This window comes from Andrena cerasifolii, chromosome 6 (assembly GCF_050908995.1).
Source record: "Andrena cerasifolii isolate SP2316 chromosome 6, iyAndCera1_principal, whole genome shotgun sequence".
NCBI classification, from domain to species: domain Eukaryota; kingdom Metazoa; phylum Arthropoda; class Insecta; order Hymenoptera; family Andrenidae; genus Andrena; species Andrena cerasifolii.
The window spans coordinates 9,924,470-9,946,664 of NC_135123.1; the positions used below are offsets into that span (position 1 = coordinate 9,924,470).

The window sequence follows — 22,195 nt, forward strand, 5'->3', positions numbered from 1 at the left end:
GAAGAAGAAGGTAGAAAGGAGCTGGATCCAGCTACGCGGGGGGAGGAGGAGGAGGAGGGAAACGAGGAGGATATGGTGGTCGGCCATTACGTCGAAGGGGGTTACACGCAGGAAGGACAAAGAGGGTCGAAGAAAAGATAGGGACGGGAGCGGGGATCGAAGGAAGACAGAGGGAAGGAAAGAAAGAGGTGTGTATATACATATGTACATATTATACAGGCGCGCTGGTGAGCGTGCACTGTTACGGGCCACACGTACGTACATAGAGGAGAAGGTGAGAGGAGGGAGGGAGTGAGGGAGGGAAGGCAGAGAAAGATAGAAGGAGCGACGGAGGGGGAGAGGCAGAAATAGAATGAGCAAGGGCCAGTGAGACCAGTCAAGTCCAAAGGGAGAGAAAGGGAGAGGGAGCGGCGTAAGGAGAAGGAAAAGCAGGAGAGAAGAAGCAAGAGAAGGGAGGAAGAGCCTTAGCCAAGAGAGACAGGAGAGGAGGTAGAGTATTCGAAGGAGAGTGGGGAGACGAGTCGTCGAGTAGTGTTCCCACGGTTCGAGCCTCGGCACAGCCGTTCAGTATGCGGGTCAAGGAAAGGTTACGCTCCTCTGTGTGTGCGCGCGCCTTGCTCTGCCCACTAATACCCCATCCGCCTATCTCTCTCTCTCTTTCTCTCTCTCGCTCTCTTTCGTGTATATATATACGCATACATATATCGTGTATACAGTAGGTATATATCACATTTATATAAATATATATATATTACTATATATATATATATATATATATTACTATATATTGCCAGTAGAAGAAAAGAGAGGACAGCCCGTCGACGTCGCATGACTATACCATTAAATCCCATGTACACACCGAGAGCGTAATCGAGAGAGCCCGTCGTCGTCTCGCAAGTAAGAAAGATACGGGGAGAGAGGAAGAGGGTGCGCGCACACACCTATGCAACGGAGCAGGACGGAGTGAAACGAGCCGAACTGTGCCGCGCGCGGATATTCGTAGTCGTTTGTATACGCGCGCCTAGCCAATGAGATGGCCGAAGCATCCGTGTGATTCTTCGAGCTGTCTTCTCCCTAGCGAGCCTCTTCCTAGGACGCGAAACGGATTTCTGATGGCCGCGGGAGACACCTCCGGACCCCGCTTTCAACGGAACACCGTGCACGCGGGGGGTGATTGGCTTGTATTCGTAATTAGAGCGGAGGACGGTGCGAGATGCCGGAAAAACGGGAAGATACTTGAGGTGGCTAGAAGGTGAAGCAGTGGTTCGGTTGATTGGTATCGATTGGGAGTGCTGGTGCTTGGGAATACCCAAGTATTTAGGGATGTCAGTAGAATTCTTGGGAATATGATATTTAGGGGTATCAGTACTCAGCAGCACCGATACTTGAAAATATATTAGGATTTCGTTACAAGGATATGCAGGAATACAAGCATCTTGGATACTCAGGGTACCAGTACTCGAAACATGGGACTACACTTGTGCAAATACGGCGGAAGCGCGGACCCACTTACCCCGGCCCACAGTGATTCCAAAGTGCCTTTTTGTGGACAAAATTCTGTATCTCCGTCAATTCTCAACCGATTTTTATCTTTTTCTGCTCGTTTTGTCGGGGATTAAATTTGCTAACATGTCAAACAGTACTTTTCCAAAATTTTCTTTAGAATTTAAAAAAAAAAATTCTGAACTCCTGGTTCCGAAACAACGAGTTTATTAACCAGTTTTTTTCATTTAGTTAGTCTTCTTCCATATATTCTACATCTTCTTTATAATTAAACAAAAGATATTTTGCGTCTTTTTCAAGTGCAACAGACGGAGTTGGCCATTGGGACCCAAAATAAAAAAAAAAAACATGTTTTGGTCGCAATTCAGGTATTTGATATTGTAGCAAATTTAATCCCCGACAAAACGAGCACAAAAAAAAATAAAAAATCGGTTGAGACTTGACGGAGATACGGAACTTTGTCCACAAAAAGACACTTCGGAACCACTATGCGGCCGTAGCCACGTTCGAAAGAGAGAAAGGTAGAGCGGGTCGTAAAATGATGCACGAGCATGCATCTTCATCGGTATTCAGATATGGCCCGCGAGGCCGAACGTGGTCCCCGAAATTTCAATACCGCGGGACACCATATAGCCGCGATTCCTCCACGTATCACGAACGAGGCCGACATCCCACGGGAGCCTCTCAGCGGCAATTGCTCTTAGCGATCATATCGACTATTTCCACGCGTAGAGGTACGCAACCAGAATTCATTCCAAAGCCAACTCTCTGCCACGAACGTGCACGCTGCAAATCCCCCTCCGTCCTCCTCGAAATCTGAATCCGCGGGAGAGAGACGGAGTATCGTACCCGATAACCCAATTACAGTTACGAACACTGTAATCGAGTGCAGGCCCCATTATACCTGCCGCGGCGCCATCGAAGCAATTGCGCGCGTATTCATCGCGACCGCATCGTTCATCAAACAACCTCCCAGCCTACTGAAAACCTATTTCCCTGGAATAGATCGCGATTTACTACCACCACGTGTCGATCGCCGTGTACCAGGAGACTCGGGGTACCGCTGCCGCTGCCGCGCTCACCGAGTCTGAACTTTCCTGCCTCTGCGCGACTCGCTGGCTCCGAAGACAGCCGCGCGAAGGAGCCGTTCGGCAGGAGCTGATACGAAAGAGAGCGCGGAAACTCGCGCCCCAAGTGAGATCCGTACTCGACGGTGTAATTTATGTGGCAGGTTTAGCGGTTTGTTTGCGAAGTCTACGGGCGCGCATAAATTCCAGGTCGTCTGGGACATTCGAAGCGCGAGGCAGCGCGCCTGGACCGGTGCCCGTCTATTTTCGAAAATATTAGTCTTTTACCGCGGGGGTGCGCGATCTCTCGGAAGACCGAGCCCGGTCTCCGAGAGGATGCGGAGTAAGCAGCGGATCGCGAGAGCTGTTGGAGTGACGGCTGCCGCCGGCTAACGGGACAATTAACCCCGACCGTAGAGTAATTAGATGATCGAGTTAACTCTAAACCTCGGGTTAACATAGGGCCGAGATTCGAGTCCCATGAAGACGAATCACCCGGTCTCGAAATAATTACCCCGGAATTCCTCCGTCTCGACTTCTAACCGTATTTATCAATCCGATGGGAATCCAGCCGCGATAGGCGCGCTGCCCCGCGCGAATTCTGGCTCGCAGACACTGGAGGCATCGCAAAATAATTCGCCGAAGGCTCCTGAACAGCCGAGAGGCTTCGACGAAGGGTGTAAACCGAAAGGAATCGTGCCTCGAGTAGAAGGAACGCCCCGAGGCACGAAAAAGTGCACGACAGGGCGCAGAGAATAGGCTCCTCTAGCCTGGGCCACTGTATTTATAGTCGCGCAGGAATCCCAGCAAACGCAGAAACTCGCGAATCGATCTCTGACCCTGATCTCTTTTCCCTCAGCGACGTCGCGTCGAATTAGAAGGTTCAACGACACGATCGCCGCGTTGCAGGCGTGTGTAAAAAGGGGGACCGTGGGGGAGAGTGGAAAAAGGTGCAGGAGGAGGTTCGCGAGTTGGGAGCAAGGGCAGGAACGATTGGCACCTCTGAGAGTGGCTCGTTACGACGGAAAGGAGCGGAGAGCGCGCCTGGAATTCCTCTCGCGGGTTCTTTTCCCGCTGGATCCGCGATGATCCTACGGGGGACGCGGCTCGCCGCGAGTGAAATCGACGGGGACAGCGGAGAAGCTGCTCCTGGCGATGATATTTCCATCGTCCACGGGGTACCGTAACGGCGCCACGCTCGAACGCGAGATTCCACGTCGGAGTCTGATCGCGGAAGCGGTGGGCTTTTAATCAACGTCATTAATCGGGAAATTAGAGAGACTGGGAATTCTTTGTATTACCCTGACTGGATAGCTGGCAGGTCTTTGGGAGAGTCGAAAGAGGAATTGAATAGGATCCGATGACTTTTGAGTATTCTTACAGAATGGGCTTTCTCACGGAGGCACACTGCTGAAGACAGTCTTGCCGCGTGTACCGCTAGTACACTGCTATTACCACCAAGTGTCTTATACAGTAAACTGCTACTCAATGGGGCTCCAGCTATCATCAATCCTGCAACTGTCCCCAAGTCAATTGCGCACCCAGAGGGGGGGCTAAGGGGCCTAGCACCCCGAAAGGGGAGGCTTTGTGAAAATTAAAGAAAGCTGGATTTTATTCTTTAAGTTTTCATAATCATCTAATGAATTTTATCATATTCTCATCCCTTTAACTTGACTCTCTCTCAAACGTTTAATCCCCGAAGTAACGTTACGTTAAGAAAGTCTCGGCGAGAAACTGAAAACTCTGAAAGCGATTCCCCCGCGCGCCGTGTGCTCTCCGAATGCCCGATTTTCTCATGGGGACACCTGGTAGATTCTCGCGCAACACTATCCAGCGCGGCAAAAACGCCGGTCGCCGGGGATTCGCGCGCAACGATCGTCTTTCGATGGGGAAAAAATAGGAGCCCGTTTATCGGCGCGTTATTAACGCGGCCACGATACACCTTGGGCCGGTGTATCGAGTGAGGAATGTGATATCAGCGGGGGAAGAGATGGTCGCGCACGTAGAGACGTTCCGAGTGGGATAGAGACGGGTGGGTTTCTGTGGTGGTGGGTGCATCGGATGCGTGTATACTCACAAGCACTCGTCGGGTCGATTGCAGTGTCCGTGCTGCTCGTCGCATCCGGGCAGGCAGCGGGCTGAAACGAGTAAGAAAAAATCGAAAAGGTTAAGGCAACTCTCCGCAAGAGGTCGATCGCGTCCCTCACGACTGCACGAGCGGTACCACTACACCATACACGATGCATCCCGAGATGCATTCCTCCGTGGAGGTAGGTAGTCGGGGTACTGGAACTCCGATAATTCACCGAGGTATATACCGAGGTCCCTGCCTCCCCCAGCGCCTAATGCCCCTTCGGCCTGTCATTGTTAATCGAGTCATAAAATTGGCCGCGATTCAGCGGAAAATCGCCGCGTCCACCTATTACCTCTTCAAGGAAACTGCGACGCCCTAGTACTCCATCTTCGCGGGCCGTTCTTGGCGGGAGTGGATTTCATTATTACTCCTCGCTCTGTGGGTAGGTACGCTACGTCGTAATTACAGTCTATCCGTCAACCGCGCACGATTTCTACGGCCCAGTCGTAACGAGAGGGGTGCACGCGGTGTATACCTGTCGGATGGAATGTCGGCATTGTTGGCTCGCGTGCATATGGGTGTTGTTTAACCCTCTGGTGCATAGATTTTTAATTCAGTTGGAAAAATTAGACTAGTCTAATTCGGGGATGAGAAGACCGGATCCGATGTCTGTTTTCAATTTGGAGGACGTCTGGGCTGCCCAGGGCAGCCTTCTGGGTCACCGCTTTAAGGCGGGATCATGTAGCAAGTACAAAAAATGTAGTGTTTTCTTATAAAATAAATACTTTATTTTTAATGAAAAACTGTTAAAAAAAATATAAATTTATGATATAATAGAGAATTATTTTATTGTGCACTGTGAAATTTAACAAAGCACAGAAGATGCGCGAGACTTGTTCAGTACTTTTCGAGATTTTTGTGAGCATACAAACAAATGTTACGGCTTTATTATAATAGTATGATACGATATATGTATGTATATAGATACCAAATTTCACGAACAAAGAGCTAAATGGTGCACAAGTAAAATTTTCACGCATCAATTATTAGGACGATAAACTAACTCCCTAACTATAACTTAAGATGATCCACTAACACGATACCGCCTTAAGGCGGCTACGGCCAAGCTTCACTTCACAGGTGTAAATTATTTTAACTTTCAAATCTTTATTCCATTCGATAGATCACTACACAAACTACTTGCCAATAATTTATTTTAGCTGCACGGTGTCGGGAAGAATTTTATTCGATTTTTTTACTTCCACAAATAATTTTCGCAGCATGCTTAGCTCAAAAATGCACTTCGAACTAGATTTCTGTCAAATCGAGACGTCAGATTGACACGTTTCTTAGGCTAATATGTGCGGTGTGGCAATACTTTTAAGGCTGGCAACTGAGAATTGGGAAAACAAATTATAGGCGACCAACTTCTGGATTAAACTGGTGCCCGCCTTGAGGCAGGCGTATGCACTAGAGGGTTAAGAAGCAAGAGGAGGGCCAATTTGTGGAGGCGACGTACCCGGATCGTTCGCACCTCGAAATTCCCGAAGGGTGCCCGGGCTAATTAAAATTTATGTCATATGTGCCACGGACATCGTTCCCGTTTTCCGGGAATACTGGATGGGAACGGAGTCTGGCCGCACGATTCCTTGCATAGCTGCACGTAGTAGCCGGCGATACGTCGTTGCCGGTCGGTCGTTCGCGCGCACGTCCCCCAAGGATGATAAAATTGTGTCACGTGTGACGATCCTTATCTTATCGACGCTGAACGCGCCTCTAACACCCTACTAATTGGCCAATTTCATCGTGTACACGCTTCTTCCTCCTTCCTTGCCATCGCGACCGTCCGCTATCAGCTACTAGCGGGTGATATCACTGCCGAGGCGTGCCCGATACGAGGAATCCGTCCGCCTTCGATGGAATGCGAGGGAGGGGACCGAACGAGGGTGGACGTAACGAAACGAGACGATGGACGCGGCTGACAAGGGTAACGAAATTGTGTCACGTGTCGCGCGGTCTTGTCCAGTCCGCAAATATCCAAAGTCTTTCTCAGTTGGCTGGCAGCCACCGGTGGTTCAGTTACGTCGCGACAGCGTTACCATGCGACGTGCCCCCTGGCTCCTTCTTTCTCCTCGCGCGCACACGTGCCGCCGTTGGACGCTTCGGTAACCCGCGTGCACACGATGGGATCGTTCTTTCGCAACCGGCGGAGAGAGCACCGAATTTCGTTAACCGGGTGAAGCTCGAGGCCGAGGTTGGTATTTTCGAATGCTAGAACCGCAGGGGCCCGCGGTTTCCGTCCAATTTGCCCACTGGAATGTCTAATCCGCCACTGTTTCCTGAAGAGAGGGATCTAGGAGCCCTCCTAATCTAGATTCGATCCTCCAGTAGCCAAGTACGTTTTTCATAACTAAGCTAAAATTCAGTGCCATCCTCGCGTACGCTCCGAGAAACTCCGTGAAATAGCTCTTCGATCCCGGCAGGACCCGCGTCTAGGGCCCAGGGCCGATTCCAACGAGAACAATAAGTGGACCAGCACAACAAAAGCAGAGCGCGGTGGAACGCGGTTGGACCTGTCTCTTCCTGAATGAAGGGGTTGAAGGTGGTTCAGCTATGCGGCCGGATAGAAGGTGAACCCTCGGCTTGGTGGGGGCCAAGGAGAGGGCAGGAGAGGGCTGGTGGGCCGCCGTGACCTTGGCACCGAGCGCAATGGCCCACGAACAGCGGCTCTCTCGATGGAACTCGCGAGAAGCGCTAAGGAGCACGGGTATTTATAGAGCGAAGAGAGGTACGATCCTCCTTCGTCCGTTCCAGGGTCGGCTGATCCCGCGGGACGAGCGAGGAATGGCCGAATCGCTGGGATTCCTCGACTACGCCCCTCGGGAAACCGAGGCGGGGGAAAAGAGAGAAGCCGAAAGCCGTCGCCGAGACTGATGTTCCTGAATTAAACTGGGATTACGGCAGCGTCTGATCGCGAGTTTAAACTCGGCTGACGTCTGTGGTGTAATCTCGCCGGTATCGTTCGAGGATACCCGTCGGCCGCTTCGTCAGCAGCTGATCGAACCGCAACCTGCGACCTGCGTAACACCGAAGGCCCCTCGAGCTTTTCCAACGTTCGTCGCGGGCCTTTCGGTGCACCTCGGTTCCCTTTAACTGTCCAGACGGGGCACGCACGACGGTGGCCGTTCCCCCGACGAGTTTCACGGCCCGTGGCCAACGTACCTATCGATTTTCCCTTCCCTCCTGACCTTTCGTGGAAGGGCGACAACAAGAGAGAGAGACGCACCTGGAGAAGTCGAAGGAAGAATCGGCCAGAGGCCTATGTAAAGTTTCCTTCTCCTAAGGGACATTACACGCGAACTCGGACGGATGGAGTAAGTTTTCAAATATGTTGTAGTCTTTAGTGATATTTAAACGTACCTCGAAGGAGTTTTCGAAATTTTGAAAAATGTCGATTTCACAGCTGTTTGAAGTTAAGTGATATTCGCAATATTTTCCTTGAAACGAGGGTGACTTTTAGTTTTTTAAATGGAATACTATATATTTGATTAGCCAATATAAAAGCGACTGTCAAGACAAATTCAACCATATGGTACACTGTGACCTTCAAGGCCACACAAGGTTAGGAATGAAGTAAATATATTGAACTATCTATCTAGTAGATTGAGTTTCTTTCTTTCTGGTTCAAATTTTTTTTTAAACTGAAATAATTTTTTCTTAAAACTTCAATGTCTTCTCTATAAGCACCGTAAAGCTCATCTCCATCGGTTTACTACTTCCATAGCTATAATATATTGAGAAAAAGGTTGCACTTAACTTCAAACAACTATAAAATCGACATTTTTCAAAATTTCGAGAAATCCTTTGAGGTACGTTTAAATATCACTAAACACTACAACATATTCAAGTTTCAGCAATCTGCGAAAACTTACTCCGAAATCTGTTCGAGTTCGCATGGAATGTCCCCTAACCTACCTCTAGGTCTACCTGCTACCGCCACATTGTTGCCCTGGTGTAATACACGCGGAACGGAGAAGAGCCCGGAGGGCCACGGAGGCGGAGGGAGACAAAGTTTGGCAGGTACCCCGTGGCAATAAAGACGAACAAGGAGGTGGAGAAACGCGACTTGGAGAGCGACGGAGGGCGAAGGGAGGAGGGGGTTGAAATGGAAGTGGACTGTGAACGTGGAGTCCGGTGCAGCTGTTGGTTAAAGCACCGACCTCTCGGTGCAGCTGTCACGGGGCCCATTCGGCCTCTTTCGGCTCGGCTCGCCGTGTTGCAGCTGCCTCCGCAACCCCTGTAATACGTCCTGGCACCCCCGAAAATGCCCTGGCCGCCGTGCCAGCCACCCTGCCCCCCTCTCTCTCTCCATACCGCTACCCCTGGCCGCGCCAGGCAGCCGTGGCCTCGTTAACCCCTTTTGCACAGGATCGTCCAGGCGCTGGTACAAAGTGTTATAGCAGCCCCGGGCACCGAGTTTTTGTCAGCGCGCCCGCTCCGTTCTCTCTCGATGGCTCTCGAAAGGCTGATTAACCGTTCCTCGGTGACCAGCATTTAGGAGAAACGCGAATGGAAAAGAAACGGGACAAGAAAGGGACTTTATCGTCGCGAGACGGTTGCAAGTTGAGATGAATTTCTGTACAGACGCGAACCCCCCGGGTAACTGTTAGTGTTCCTTCTCGAGGAATTTTGTAAATGCCTACTGTGATCCCTTATAACATTCTTGCATAGGTAATGGAGAATCTCTTCAAAAAGATTAAAAGACGCGTTTGGCATTTAATATCCACGACAGATATGTAAATAACGGCAAAACAATTTTTAAGTAGCTAGACTTTTCGGAAAATATAACAGTAACCATGATTCTACAGAAAATACTGAAAAAATTACGGGTCCTCGAAATGAAGAATTACCATTAAGAAAACAATTAGAGATAGCAATCGCAGAGAGTCTCCAAGAAATTAGTATCAACCAAGAACACGATAAATTCTGGACTTTAACAAAGGAATTTCATATTTTTGAGTCCACTGGAAGGACACCCAATTTACCATAATTTTTTATAAGCTACATATGATCAAGTCAACATCCACTCAAATCGAAAGAAAGCTTTCTACAGCTACAGATTTTATCACAAAAAAACAGATTAAAAAACTATTTTAAAATAAAAAAGTAATCTTTCGCTTTGCACAAATTTTGTATTAAATAAATAAATATATCAATTATATTTAATATCTGTTTTTCCATTTATACAAGGTTTGTGCAAATTAGACAGGAATGAACAATTAGTTAAAGGTTTCTTGTGTGTTTTGATCAATATTATCAACATTATTCCAAAAATATAAATTCTGTAATATTATTTTCATTTCCTCGAGAATTCTCAAGAAGTATGATCTGATTTCTGATTTCTCGAGGAACAAAAAGTATCGCGAAATCAGGAACACTAGCAACAGCATTGGGATTACATAAATTGTTAGTGTAAGATACGACGGAGTCATTGCCAGGGAATGCGCGCTATTGGAAACACCCTAACCCCGATCCAATGACAGCTAATCGACCAGAATATGGAGCAGTTGGTTGCCCCCGGGGGTCGACACATTTTTCCGCTTCCTCAAGCAGGCATTTTTTTCAGCGGGAAAGGGGCACACGCACACGGCAAGCGGTCAGCTGAGCAAACGCGTCGTTGGCTGAGCACACAGCGAGAAACGGAGACACGATTACACGGCATACTCGCCATTTCTAGAAACTCCACCGACTGGTATTGCCTCCATTTCTACCGGGCGAGGTCCCGTTTTCTCACGGAGCCCGTACAAGTTCACCACCAAAATCCACCGCCCCCGTGGTATCGATTCCGGATCTACTGGCGGCTGGCAATTAAGCCGAGCGCGCCTAATGCAGAATCGACTCGCGAGGCGTATGAGAGCGTCGCGGCACAGCCTCGGCTAGCGTTAAATCGCAACAATGCGCCTTTCTCATCGCGGCTGGAGGAGGAACAGGAAGGCGGCGAAAATCCTGGAAACGGTGGCGTGGGCGTGCTCGGCGGCGCACGTGAGAAAGGATCGGACAGCTGAAGGCAGGCGCGCGGATGTTCGACGAGGGCGGACGGATGAAGAGCGTCGCCGGGGACGTTCGCGAAAACAGCGCACGAACGCGAGCGATTCCACGAAAGCCCGGGAATGTCACGAAATGAAGAGTAAGTAGTCTATTAGTAATCAATGCGCGGCGGAGAAACTTTGTCGAGCGGCGTCGGCGACGGCGGCCCGGAGTCGGAGTGCAACGACCGATCGGCAGCTCCGTGAGGAGAGAAGGAGAGGGCATGTGCTCGTTGTTGGCCAGCTATTGCCAACCACCGTGCCATCGACACGGGGACACGAAACTTGCCGGGCACCGACTCCGACTCGATGGTACGACGCGGCCCTGTGGAAGGTCGACGCATCGATGTACGCCCGTGGGTCCCGGTAGGGCCGAGCGTTGAAGAATTCTGGTGGAATGGTAGCGCGGTGTCTGAAGCTTGGTCGATCATGTCCGAGAAGGGTCGACGCAAGGTGGTTTTATACCGCGGCCGCCGAGGCCTTACACCCAAGATTCTTGAAATATCCTCGAATATTAGTCACCCTCGGGTCCCCAGAATTCATGGTAAATCTCAGCAACACCGTTCCCCCCCGGGAGATGCCGCCTCGAATGTTGGCCGAGGGCGCGGAATGCAAGTGACTCTCGGCGCGCCGGCAAAGGAAGCAAAAGAGGATCGAAATCTCGGATGCCATCGGTTGTGCAAAGCTTGCGAAACGGAACCGTTCGAGAGTCCAGCCTGCCCTGCCATACATCACTAGCGGGATCCCATCGGGGCGAGCAAGCGGAATGAGATTCTTGAAAACGCGTCTGCGTAACAGAGTTTCTCCGGGTCGGCTATGGAGAGCTTCTATCTTACAGCTGGGGGTGAGAGCCTCTCTGCCTTTGTGCTCGCGGGGGTGCACCAGGTGGCACAGTGACCTGTCCAGAGGACACCGACGAGCCAGCCTCATCTCGTCCCATTTGACTCGTCGAGACGGAGCGAGCCACACACGAAGGAGGGAGCTGGCCAGCTCGCGGTGCACAGAAAATCCGAGGCGGAACGTGCACGCGGAAAGCGGCAGACAGACCTGCCGCGGACGTGCACGTATACACACGGATTAATACTCGGGCCCCGGCGCAGCTCAGGTACGCCAACGAGCGACAAAGAGGATGCTGGATGCAGACAGTGTCGGGTGGGACAAGGAGGGCCCCCGGTACAGAGGTGCAGCAGACGGGACCGGCCGAGAGCGACGGAGAGAGGGAGCGAACGAGAGAGAGCGTGGCACTCTCTCGCACACGCGCGAGCCAAGCGTGGGAAGCTGCTGCACGCTCGGACCCGGCTCCGTTGCACCGACACTGCACCGGGCCTCTCCTTCGTGGACTCGTCGAGTTTGTCGAGTTTCGTGCTACGAACGAGAACGGAGAACGCTCGGCCGGCTTAACGTCCCGGAGTGAATGTTATATAATGTCTTATAGCGGATAGAATCCGGATCCTCCGTCGGGCTATCGAGGAGCTCTTCTCATCCTACGGCGAGTGCACCGATTCTTCCAATCTATCTGTCTTCCCAGATTACATGTAATCGGGACATTCCATGCGAACTCGGACAGACTTCGGAGTAAGTTTTCGCAGATTGGTGAAGCTTGAATATGTTGTAATCTTTAGTGATTTTTAAACGTACCTCAAAGGATTTTTCGAAATTTTGAGAAATGTCGATTTTACAGCTGTTTGAAGTTAAGTGCCAACTTTTCTTTCAATATATTATAGCTATGGAAGTAGTAAACGGATGGAGATGAGCTTTACGGTGCTTATAGGGAAGACATTGTAGTTTTAAGAAAAAATTATTTCAGTTTAAAAATAAATTTCAACCAGAAAGAAAGAAACTCAATCCACTAGATAGATAGTTACGTCATTCCTAACCTTGTGTGGCCTTGAAGGTCATAGTGTACCATATGGTTGAATTTGTCTTGACAGACGCTTTTATATTGGGTAATCAAATATATAGCATTCCATTTAAAACACTAAAAGCCACCCTCGTTTCAAGGAAAATATTGCGAACACCAAAAATTCAGATACCGTATTATGTTGGATATAAAAAACAGTAAGAGTTTTCCTCCTTCAGTTTTTTTCAAATACTTACCATTTTCGAGAATCCTGTATAAGAATGCGGTGCAGCGTCAACTTTCGGCAATTTTTACAGGGCCAATTTTAAAATATCCATATCTTTTAAAATTTATCCATCAAGGAGAAGGATAAAACTATATTCTCCTTTTTCAGATTATTAAAATCGCGCCCGATGTAAAGAAACCTGCATTTGTTTAAGATAATTGCACAAAATTAAAATTTTTTTTTTAAACTGAAATAATTTTTTCTCAAATCTTCAATGTCTTCTCTATAAGCACCGTAAATCTCATCTCCATCCGTTTACTACTACCACAGCTATAATGAATTGAAAAAAAGTTAGCACTTAACTTCAAACAACTATAAAATCGACATTTTTCAAAATTTCGAAAAATCCTTCGAGGTACGTTTAAATAGCACTAAAGACTACAAGATATTCAAATTTCAGCAATCTACGAAATCTTACTCCGAAATCTGTCCGCGTTCGCATGGAATGTCCCAATCTGTTTCACTGCCTTCCACCGATGTATCACGCTGATGGCAGCGGAAATTTAGCAAGTAATCTTGAACTCTGTGTATACACCGTGAACTCCGGATCCCGTTATACTATGACCTCAACGACGATCAAAGATCCTACAGCTATCTTATTCTACCCCTAGGATCCATCGTCGCGCTCCGTGTCTACCCATCCTCCGACAGTTTCGAGCTATCGACTCCCAGCCAGCCTGCACATCCAAGCCACCGCGTTGATACCGGGTAAAAAAAAATCCTAAATTCGACAGCCTCTCCGGTTACTGGCTAACAGAGTATGAATTACGCTGGTCGGGGCGCGCAACGGAGTCGGTGCGAGCGGGGGGGAGAGACAGACCCGAGAGAGACGGAGAGAGAACGATCGTCTCTGTAATTTCATACACGGAATTCCTACAAAAGGAGGGATGTCACGCGCGGTGCAGTCGCGATGGGAAGCGTGGGAGTGCACGCATTACGCGCACCACCACGATAATAGCGAGGCGGAGAGACTTACGGGTATTGCAGTAGTCGCCCTTCCATCCAGAGAGGCAGACGCGCTCCCCGGTCGGGCTGCAGCTGTAATGACCGAAATTGTCGTCCCTCGGCCTGCACAGGTTCTCACAACCCTTCCCGTAGTAGTGCGCCACGCACGTCACCCTGTACTCGTACACCATCTTCGAGTGCGCGCTCCTGTACTCGTCCTCGGTCCAATTCGGCCCGACGTCCAGCCACTTTTGCGTCGTCAGTCTCGTTATCAGCACTTTCTCTGTAACAGAAGAACGGATCGAGCTCGATTAAGGCGGTTGAATGGAGTAGTTTCCCGGGCAACGATTAGATGAGCGACTATTGAGATCTCAACGATTTGCTAGCGCTTCTCGATAGCATCCCCCCACCCATTTGAAGAGCAAAAGCTACTCCGCCGAATATTCGCGGTGTAACGGCGAGCGGCCGAGTCGCGGGGGTAATTAAGCATGCCCATCAGTAGGGCAACGGAGGAGCGGGCGACGGTGCACCGCCGCTGCGCCCAATGATGCGATCGAAGTGCATCGGCCTCCGCGGAGAGAGAAGGAGAGAGGAGGATAGAGGAGGAGGAGAGAAAGAGAGAGGGCAGACCGGACGTTCGTCCGCTATCGCTACTCCGCCGGCGGCACGCATCCGGCACAAAGAGAGTAAGCGTATACATCGGGCGCGTTGCTGCCCTGGCCTCTCTCTGGGAAAGAGGCGTTCTTCTTTTCTTCCTCCCGCTCTCCTCCCACCCCCTTCCACCTACCTGTTTTCGCGGCGGAGGAAGAAGAGCAGGCTTCCTACTAAACGTATTATCGTAATGGGCAGGCAGATTAGGAGGGCCCGGGAAGATCAGGTGCCCTACCGAAAAAGTAGCGCGTCTCACGAGGCAGCCAACGATCTGGGAGGGGCAGCGGCAGCTTGCGCCTGTCGGGTTGTATGAATTTTCATTTCCAGCCAGGGTTAATCGGACGTTTAGCCACTCGGAGTCCCCGGGCGGGCTGGGGCGAGCTTGGGAGCAGTAGAGCAAGTGTACGAGAGATTATCGACGGATTAAAATCTTTGTTGACCCGGTCCAGATGAATTCCATTGGAATAAACGACGGTCCCCTGATGTTCAGTGGAACAGAGATTCATCGGAACGATGCCCGAAGATGTCTGGTGAAGGAAGGACGAGGTTACTGTTGCGTGCTCCGACAGCCTCTGGCAGAGGCAAATGGGTCGAGGGTATCGGCTGTGCTGTATGGTTATGGTGGTCGGTAGCGTAAGGAAGAGTTAAGTGGTCAGCCCGTGGTTCCTCTTTTTCGTCCATTTCTGCCCCGCCGCGGAGGATGATGTGCTCGTAATAAACGGTTCACCCGTGCTCCACCATCGCTGGCGGTCTATTTTTAAGCGGCCGATTTCGAGGCTGCGACTCCCCGATTTTTTGTGGCCCAACGACAGGAAGGATACGAACTTCATCTGGATCACCACGTCCAGGGTGTCTGACAATCTCTATGAGTTAATAGCAAAGGAAGGAAAGCAGCTCTCCACCCCCCTTGTCCATCCTTCGCAACAGTTTCGGATGAAAGTTAACCCCGTCGATGGACAAATTTGCGAAACGAATGCAGAGTTGTGAGCGTTACACGTCGGAATTCACGATTTTACAATTTTACTGATCAAGCGGGGTTGCCCAAGGTCTTCTCTTTGATGTCGCCGAAGGCTACTGGTGGTATCGTTGACCAGAAAACGGTCCCTTTCGTTTCGTTACGCCACTGAACCCCGATGAGTACGGAGGAAGGCAGAATGCTGAGGCTGGGCGAGGGAAGAAAAAGGAAGAGAAAGGAAGGAAAAGGAAGAAAAACGAGCAAAAGGACCAAGAACGCCACGCAGGATTCGCCCGATGGCGTGCCCAGGGATACTTAAACAGGATACCCGGCCGTTCTCTTCCCAGAAGGGAAGTAACGTTTCGCTGTCGGCGAAACGGGAGTCGAGGGAGCCCTATCTTCCCAGGTGATGCTGTTACGAGTTCTGAAAACGCCGATGTTCGCACGCCACTGCAGATGGATCGACTTCTTCGTTCGGTTTCGGGGCCAGTTGGCCGTTCCCGTTCGCACGCTCTCATCTACGAATTTTCGCCTCTAAATAGAGAAAAATATCGGCCCTCCTCTTACACGTGCATCCGCTCGGTCTCTGTTTATAAACAATTAGACCAGGCCCCGATTGACTCTGACAAGCTCATTAGCAAGTATTCCTCTTCTGGTTATTACTCATGTATAAAACATGGCTAAACAGAGAATTATTCATATTTCCCTGTGAATTATTTATGCTTGCAACCGCGGTGTTGGTCAACAAAGTGGAAAGCGCGCCGGATAATTTCATGCCAGCGACGCGAGGAAATGTGCTGAAAAAGAGGAAGTAAACAGAAATAAATCTGGGCTTCCCCGACTCCTCGGGAGACTTAAAAGAAAAAGCGAATTGTAGCTCGCTGAGCTTGCTTTTATTCAACGCGCGCGAGTGAAACGGAGGAATAAGAGAGAGAAAAGAAATTTGAAGAAGAAATCCGAGTTCCCAAGATTCCTTGCCAGAGGGAGGAGCGAGATTCGTGAGTCGAAGGACGTCGCAGGACGAAAATTTATCGTTTCCTTTTCCTCCCCCACGTGAGCAGTCACAACTTCCCCCTGCGGTGTTGCCTTCGCTTCGACGTATCATATCGAGGGAATATCAGGGAGAGTTGTTTCTCTGCTCCGACCACTGGTCTCTCCCTTCTCTCTGGCTGCGCGTATACGCAGTGCACCTGTAAACGCCCGGTGAACTCGAGGCCAGGCCCCGATTCAAGGTATTCATTAACGACGCAGCGCCGCCGCGAGTAGCCCAGACATTTTCTATTGTTCATTCAGAAACGAGCAGCCAGCGAAGGATAGCCCCGAGCTGGCTGGTAGCCAGATGCATTACTTGGGCGCGTTGTTCCTCGGGCTCCCATCGCGGGAAAAACTGCCTGGTAACGATTAAGTTATCCGACGACGCCGCTTCTTTCCCATTCGCGGCGAGGAAATTAAACCGAAGATCGAGGGAACCGGGCGAGACTGAACAAAGCCACTGATGGTCCACTTACTACGCCTGTCGAGTAAGTACCTTGCCTCCACCCCCTATCAATCGAGCTCCTGACAGAGTCGAAGCCTGCACCGAGCACAGGCTGCCATGGATGAGATAAATGAAACAATGGCCCGCGCTGGACGTTGCCGAGAGTGCCTACTCTTCGTTTCCCCGAATCTGCCAGCTTATCTCGGGGAGGAGCAATTACTCGCCGCGGTCATTATCGGGGAAGAGGCAGGTGCGCTGCGAGGAACGGGCAGCCGTGCAACGCCAACGGTGCCAGTGTGTCCCCCGGGTGGCGAGACGAAGGGAAAAGCGGCGCGGAGCGGTTTGACGATCGGCCATGACGTAAGCCTTGTCACCGGCTCGGCTCGACCGGATTCCCGTTGGCGTGCGCGCGAGCAACATGCACCGCAAAAGCTGATGCACACACGCCTGCACGCACGCCGCCCGTAAATCCTACGCGCGAGGACGCGTTTCGTTTAACGAACCGCGTGTTGCCGCGCGCGACCTCCGCGAACAGGCATGAATGGGAAAGGGACAGGGCGGGGGTGGCGATCGCGTTACCAGAACGCGGTAAGGAAGGGGTGCGACGCCGGAGGTGTGCTGAAGTTTTTGGGGAACGGATAAGGTCTCTTCTGGAGGGCCGCTGGAGCAGTGAGCATGTGGAGAGGGTAAATTACAGCTTAGCCTATCCTTATAGATCGATAGCGAAGTGAATTACAGGCACTTTGGGGAAACTGGTGAAAATCTGTCTCCCCTTAGGGGAGAGTCTGCCAGGACCGGCCACTTTAAGTTTTTGTACTATAACTTGGGCTACTGTTGGTAAAAATCAAATTTCAAAGAAGTTATTTGTAGCGCGAATAGTGTTTAATAAGAGGGGAGAAATCGTTTTTTTTTTTTAAATTTTATCATAAAGATTAATGAAATGAATCTTTATGGAATGAAAACATTGTGATTCGCAGCGAACGAAAAATTGTCGTCCAGTACCGACCAACTACTTAGTAGATTTTCAAAGAATCGATCTATTTGACGTTTATTAAAGCCTAACGCTCTTTGAAGGCTCGTGGATTCTGGTGTTCGCAAGGATAATTCCGGATGACGTGTCATAAAGTTATAATAAAATTGTTTACCCGCAGTTTTCTGTTGTTTACTAAATTGATGTGATAATTTTAAAAGTTCAGCCAAATCGTATGCCAATTTAAAAAATTCAGTCCTATTTAATGGCATAAATTTGGCATCCTGGTCTTTCATATAAAATACTAATTGACTTTCGAATTCCTCAGTAAAAGTTTATTTAAATCTACCCATTTGCGGTGTCAAATCTACGGTCTTGCCTTCTCGAATCGCTTTAAATCGGTCTCCTAATGTGCTTTTTGGAATGTGACAACTTTTAGCGAAAATTATTGACTAATTTTGTTTTCAAGCAGCACTTTCAAAGCCGCATTCATGTCCATCTGCGCCCATTTTCCTTTTTTCTCTTTAATTTCGGACATTTTTCTGCATAAAAACAAAGAAGAAAAATCTAAGGACTATAATTATAAGGAAAACAAAAAAAATTGGCCGACACAGAACGACTAAACTTGGCCGGCACTGCACGACAAACACGTGGACAAAGTTTTAGGTTTGCTACGTAATATACAAAGCAAATTGGAAAAACCAGGGCATTTACGTATAGCTAATAGTGTAACAATAATATACGTAATACGACAAAATTATTTAGTAACCTGAGAAATAAGAAGTCAGCTATGAAAAATATATTTTGTCGTCCGGAACACCAGCGTAAAACGTTAAACATCTTAGAACTCTGGTAATACCGAAGGAAAAAAAGAAAATCGCCGGAATACGTTGCTACGGACTCTAGTATTCATTTGTTTCCCCATCGATAGTGCAGTCAACTAACACTGGAAGCGAGATTTAGCTTTGGCCAGTACTGTACGCTGCCCGGTACTGTAGGACTCTCCCCTATAGAGGCGATTAATACAAGAGAAAGAGATACTGTGTCGAATTAATTCGTCCAGCAGGTGCAGTCCCAGCTTTCGACTCGCCGTATCGAAGAAGGTGGGCGTCGAGAGCATCGGGCCAGGAAGAGCGAAAAAGCGAGAGCGCAGAGCGAGGGGGAGAGCCGGTGGAGGGAAAGAGAAGGAGGAGGACGGTGTGGGCCTGAGAAAGGAAGCAGCATCCACGAGCAGCGAACAGCAATAAAGGGCTCGTTTCAGCGGCGCTCTGACCAGCTGAGGGTGGGGGACGAGGGCATTATATCGTGCCCCAATGGGCGATAGGCCATCCACGGGCAACGGGGGCGTACAATGTGAGCGGTGTTTCGGCGATAAAGGAGCAGAATATGTCCAAACAGCGTGTCCCGCCGAAGCTGGATATATTAATGGGAACTCTCTTATTCAGCCGTGGATGCACGATCTGTGGGATAACGGTAGGAATTCCGTTCACGGGGGGCAAGTTCCTCGAACAAAGGAAGCCGGATTCCCTTGTAATTAGTTGTTGCATCGATGAGGCCTGGTAAAACGTTTCGCGTTATCACGCCGGGCTTTGTGCGGATAGGAAACTCGGTGAAGACGGGGAACTTAATTAAGGAGCTACCGGTAGCGTAACAGACCTCTGCGGGGAACAGTGTTCTCTGGACAGTGAATTGAGCGTCTGGGTATTCAATAATACCAATTTGTAACGCTGTTAATTAAAAGAAACTTTACCCAACAACAAAAAAAAAGGGTGACGACGGGAGGAGGGTAAAATTCTTGACTATTTCTGTACGGTCGGGCAGGTAGAGCACATCCGTCCCAGGCGATCAGCCTGTACACGCGCCGCGGCGCTTCTCACTCTCGAGACCGAGGCTCGGGGCGTCGTAAGAGGAGCGAGACCGCTTAATTTCTTCCCCGAGGTCCTCTGCGTCTGCCTGGCAATTAGAATGAACCGGAGACCGGAAGCTATACGCGGCCGTGCAGCGCTCTCGTGCGTGTCGCTGGCTCGCCGAGCGCGAGCCACCGACGTCCTCTTTCGTCCGCGATATTAATTGAATTTCATTATTTCGGCGCGATCGGAGGCTTAAATCAGGCTTATCCGGCCATCTGCCGATGGGGAGACGCTTTCCCCGGACGCGGAAGCGACGAGCACAGGCGGGAGAACCGAGACGGATGGCTCGTTTCCTGAATCCCGAGGTAATGAGAGAGCAGCCCGTTCCGCGAGCCGATGAGCATGGGTGTGATGCTCGGGAGAGACCTTTTGTGCGATCGTTCGGTAAATCGAAAGGTGAATATGCTTGGCCGAAGGTGGGGAAAGGTGGCAGTGGGTGCTCTCCGAGGTATCGGGATTCTTTTAGAGTGCACCTCCAGCTTCGTAGATGCACCCACGCGTTCCCAAAGCTACTCGACTACCGAAAACAAGACCACGGAACGTTCTAGTGGTAATAATCCCAGTACCAAGTGCCTAGTCCATAAAACGCACGCAACGACAGTTCCCGGGCTGTTCCGAAGGAGCATCGGATAGAAGGGTACCCCGTGCAAACGGTATACGAGGCGGAGAGCTCTGTATACATAGGATGCGTCCGTATCCTCGTCGTCCACAGAGGGTTTCGTGTTACCATAGCGCGCTGGTGGAAGCTAGGTGCTACGGTTACACAGGAAGGAAACACTAGTGCCTCCGCCTGGCTCTCTTTTCCTCCCTCCTCCGCCGGTTCACCGCTATGACACAACGCGGACACTTTGTGCCCGGCGTGCACGTGGACGCGTTGCGGTAACGAGGGAGGAACACGAGTGAAAACGGGTCGAGAACGGAGGAAAGAGGAGCAGCTGGAACGTTCAGGTAGAATGTGGGCAACGGTGTCGCTATTTGCGGTGGAGAAACGAACACTGGGACTGGTGGACGGTGACAGAGATTCGCAGAACCAACACGATGATCGGTGTCTATCGAAATCGTTTCATTCGAGTGAAGCTTCTCTGTCGTTTGAGTGGGTCCGCGGCTGAATCGACGAGAAAGGAGAGGTTAAAGCACGTTCTACCTTGGTTCGTCCAACCGATCTGCTTCCCATCCGTCAAGCACCCAAAAACGCTGCCTCGAGGACACGTCGGGAGAGTCTAACCAGAGAGCTCGCAGACGCATCGGCCAGGAAAAAGAAGAGGGGCCAATATTTGCTCGCGGAAGAGCCGGCACAGGAAGAGGGAGGCCTGGATGAACGGGGGGATATCTGTCCTCCCGAGGTTTAGACTATCGAAACCATAAGAAGAACAGAGGGAAAGGAGTAGAGGTCGAGGAAGTGGAGGTTACGTTTCTGGTGAGTGTCGTGCGCAGGGAGCGGAAGTGGCTTCTCGACTGGCTCGGACCTGATGCATGGCATCGGGGGCCACGACCCAGCTGGACTGCACATGCCCCAGACCCGTCTAAAACCTTCCCCGTATTTAGGACCGTACAGACATCGAGAGAGCAGCCAGAGGACTAATTTTAAAATCATCCTCTCGCTTCCATCGTCTTCTGCTCCTTTTTTTTTCCCACCCCCCTCGGCCCGCGCCTGTTTTTATTTAGAGGGCACGTGTGCGAGAGGCGCACCCGTGCCAGTCGGCTGATAGCAGCTAATACAGAGGAGATACGACGGTGTATCTTGAAAGGCTTAATAGGAGGCGAACGCTTTAAGAGTAGTGGGAGGAGAAGGTTACTTACCGGCTGAGTGGTGTGTCGTGTTGTCTGCGTCGTGATAAGCCTCCACTATCAGCGAGAATGTGCCCTGGGAACAGAAGAACGCAAGGTTGGTGAACTTCGCTTCTTGCCAAGTCTCGGCGAGCAATCTTACGGTAATTAACAACTAGGCGAGCGCTTCGATCTCAAAGAATCTAGGTACACGCACGATACTTCGATTCGAGATCAGCCTGGAATCATCCCGAGAGCGTGCCTCGAAGCGTGCGCAGGGGACACGCGAGCGAGGTAACAAATTGTCCGGGTTTTCGGCGCGAAAGACACGGCAGCTGCGCGTGCCGTCGCGTATCGCAATTAACAATAAATTAAACGTTCCGAGGCGGGGCGTCACGGGCGCACCTGCCGCGCGCATTAGAAGGGTGCGTGTCCCATCGAAGCGTGCCTGAAAAGCCAGGGGCAGAATGCGTGCTGGGTCACGTGTTGCGGGGTAGATAGAGCGCGAACAGGGAAGGGAGGGAAACGCGCAACCCTCTCCTCGTTAACCCCGCTGGAATTGGCGTGGAAAGCTTCGAGGGAGCTCCCCCCCTGTCGAGAGGTGGGAGGTTAACTTTTATATAACCGGCCGCCGGATACAAATCATGCGTCGTCGTTTCCTTTT

General features: G+C 50.4%; 1 protein-coding gene across 1 annotated transcript in view; it reads right to left on the reverse strand.

Annotated features, from left to right (window-relative positions):
• Delta (neurogenic locus protein delta) overlaps window positions 1-22,195 on the reverse strand; it is a 47,901-nt gene that overhangs the window by 6,839 nt on the left and 18,867 nt on the right. The window contains exons 3-5 of the mRNA XM_076815589.1: window positions 21,565-21,628; window positions 13,833-14,084; window positions 4,648-4,708 (exon numbers count right to left, since the gene is read on the reverse strand). Of these exons, the coding sequence (XP_076671704.1) occupies window positions 4,648-4,708; window positions 13,833-14,084; window positions 21,565-21,628 (377 nt within the window). The remainder of the gene's footprint in view (window positions 1-4,647; window positions 4,709-13,832; window positions 14,085-21,564; window positions 21,629-22,195) is intronic.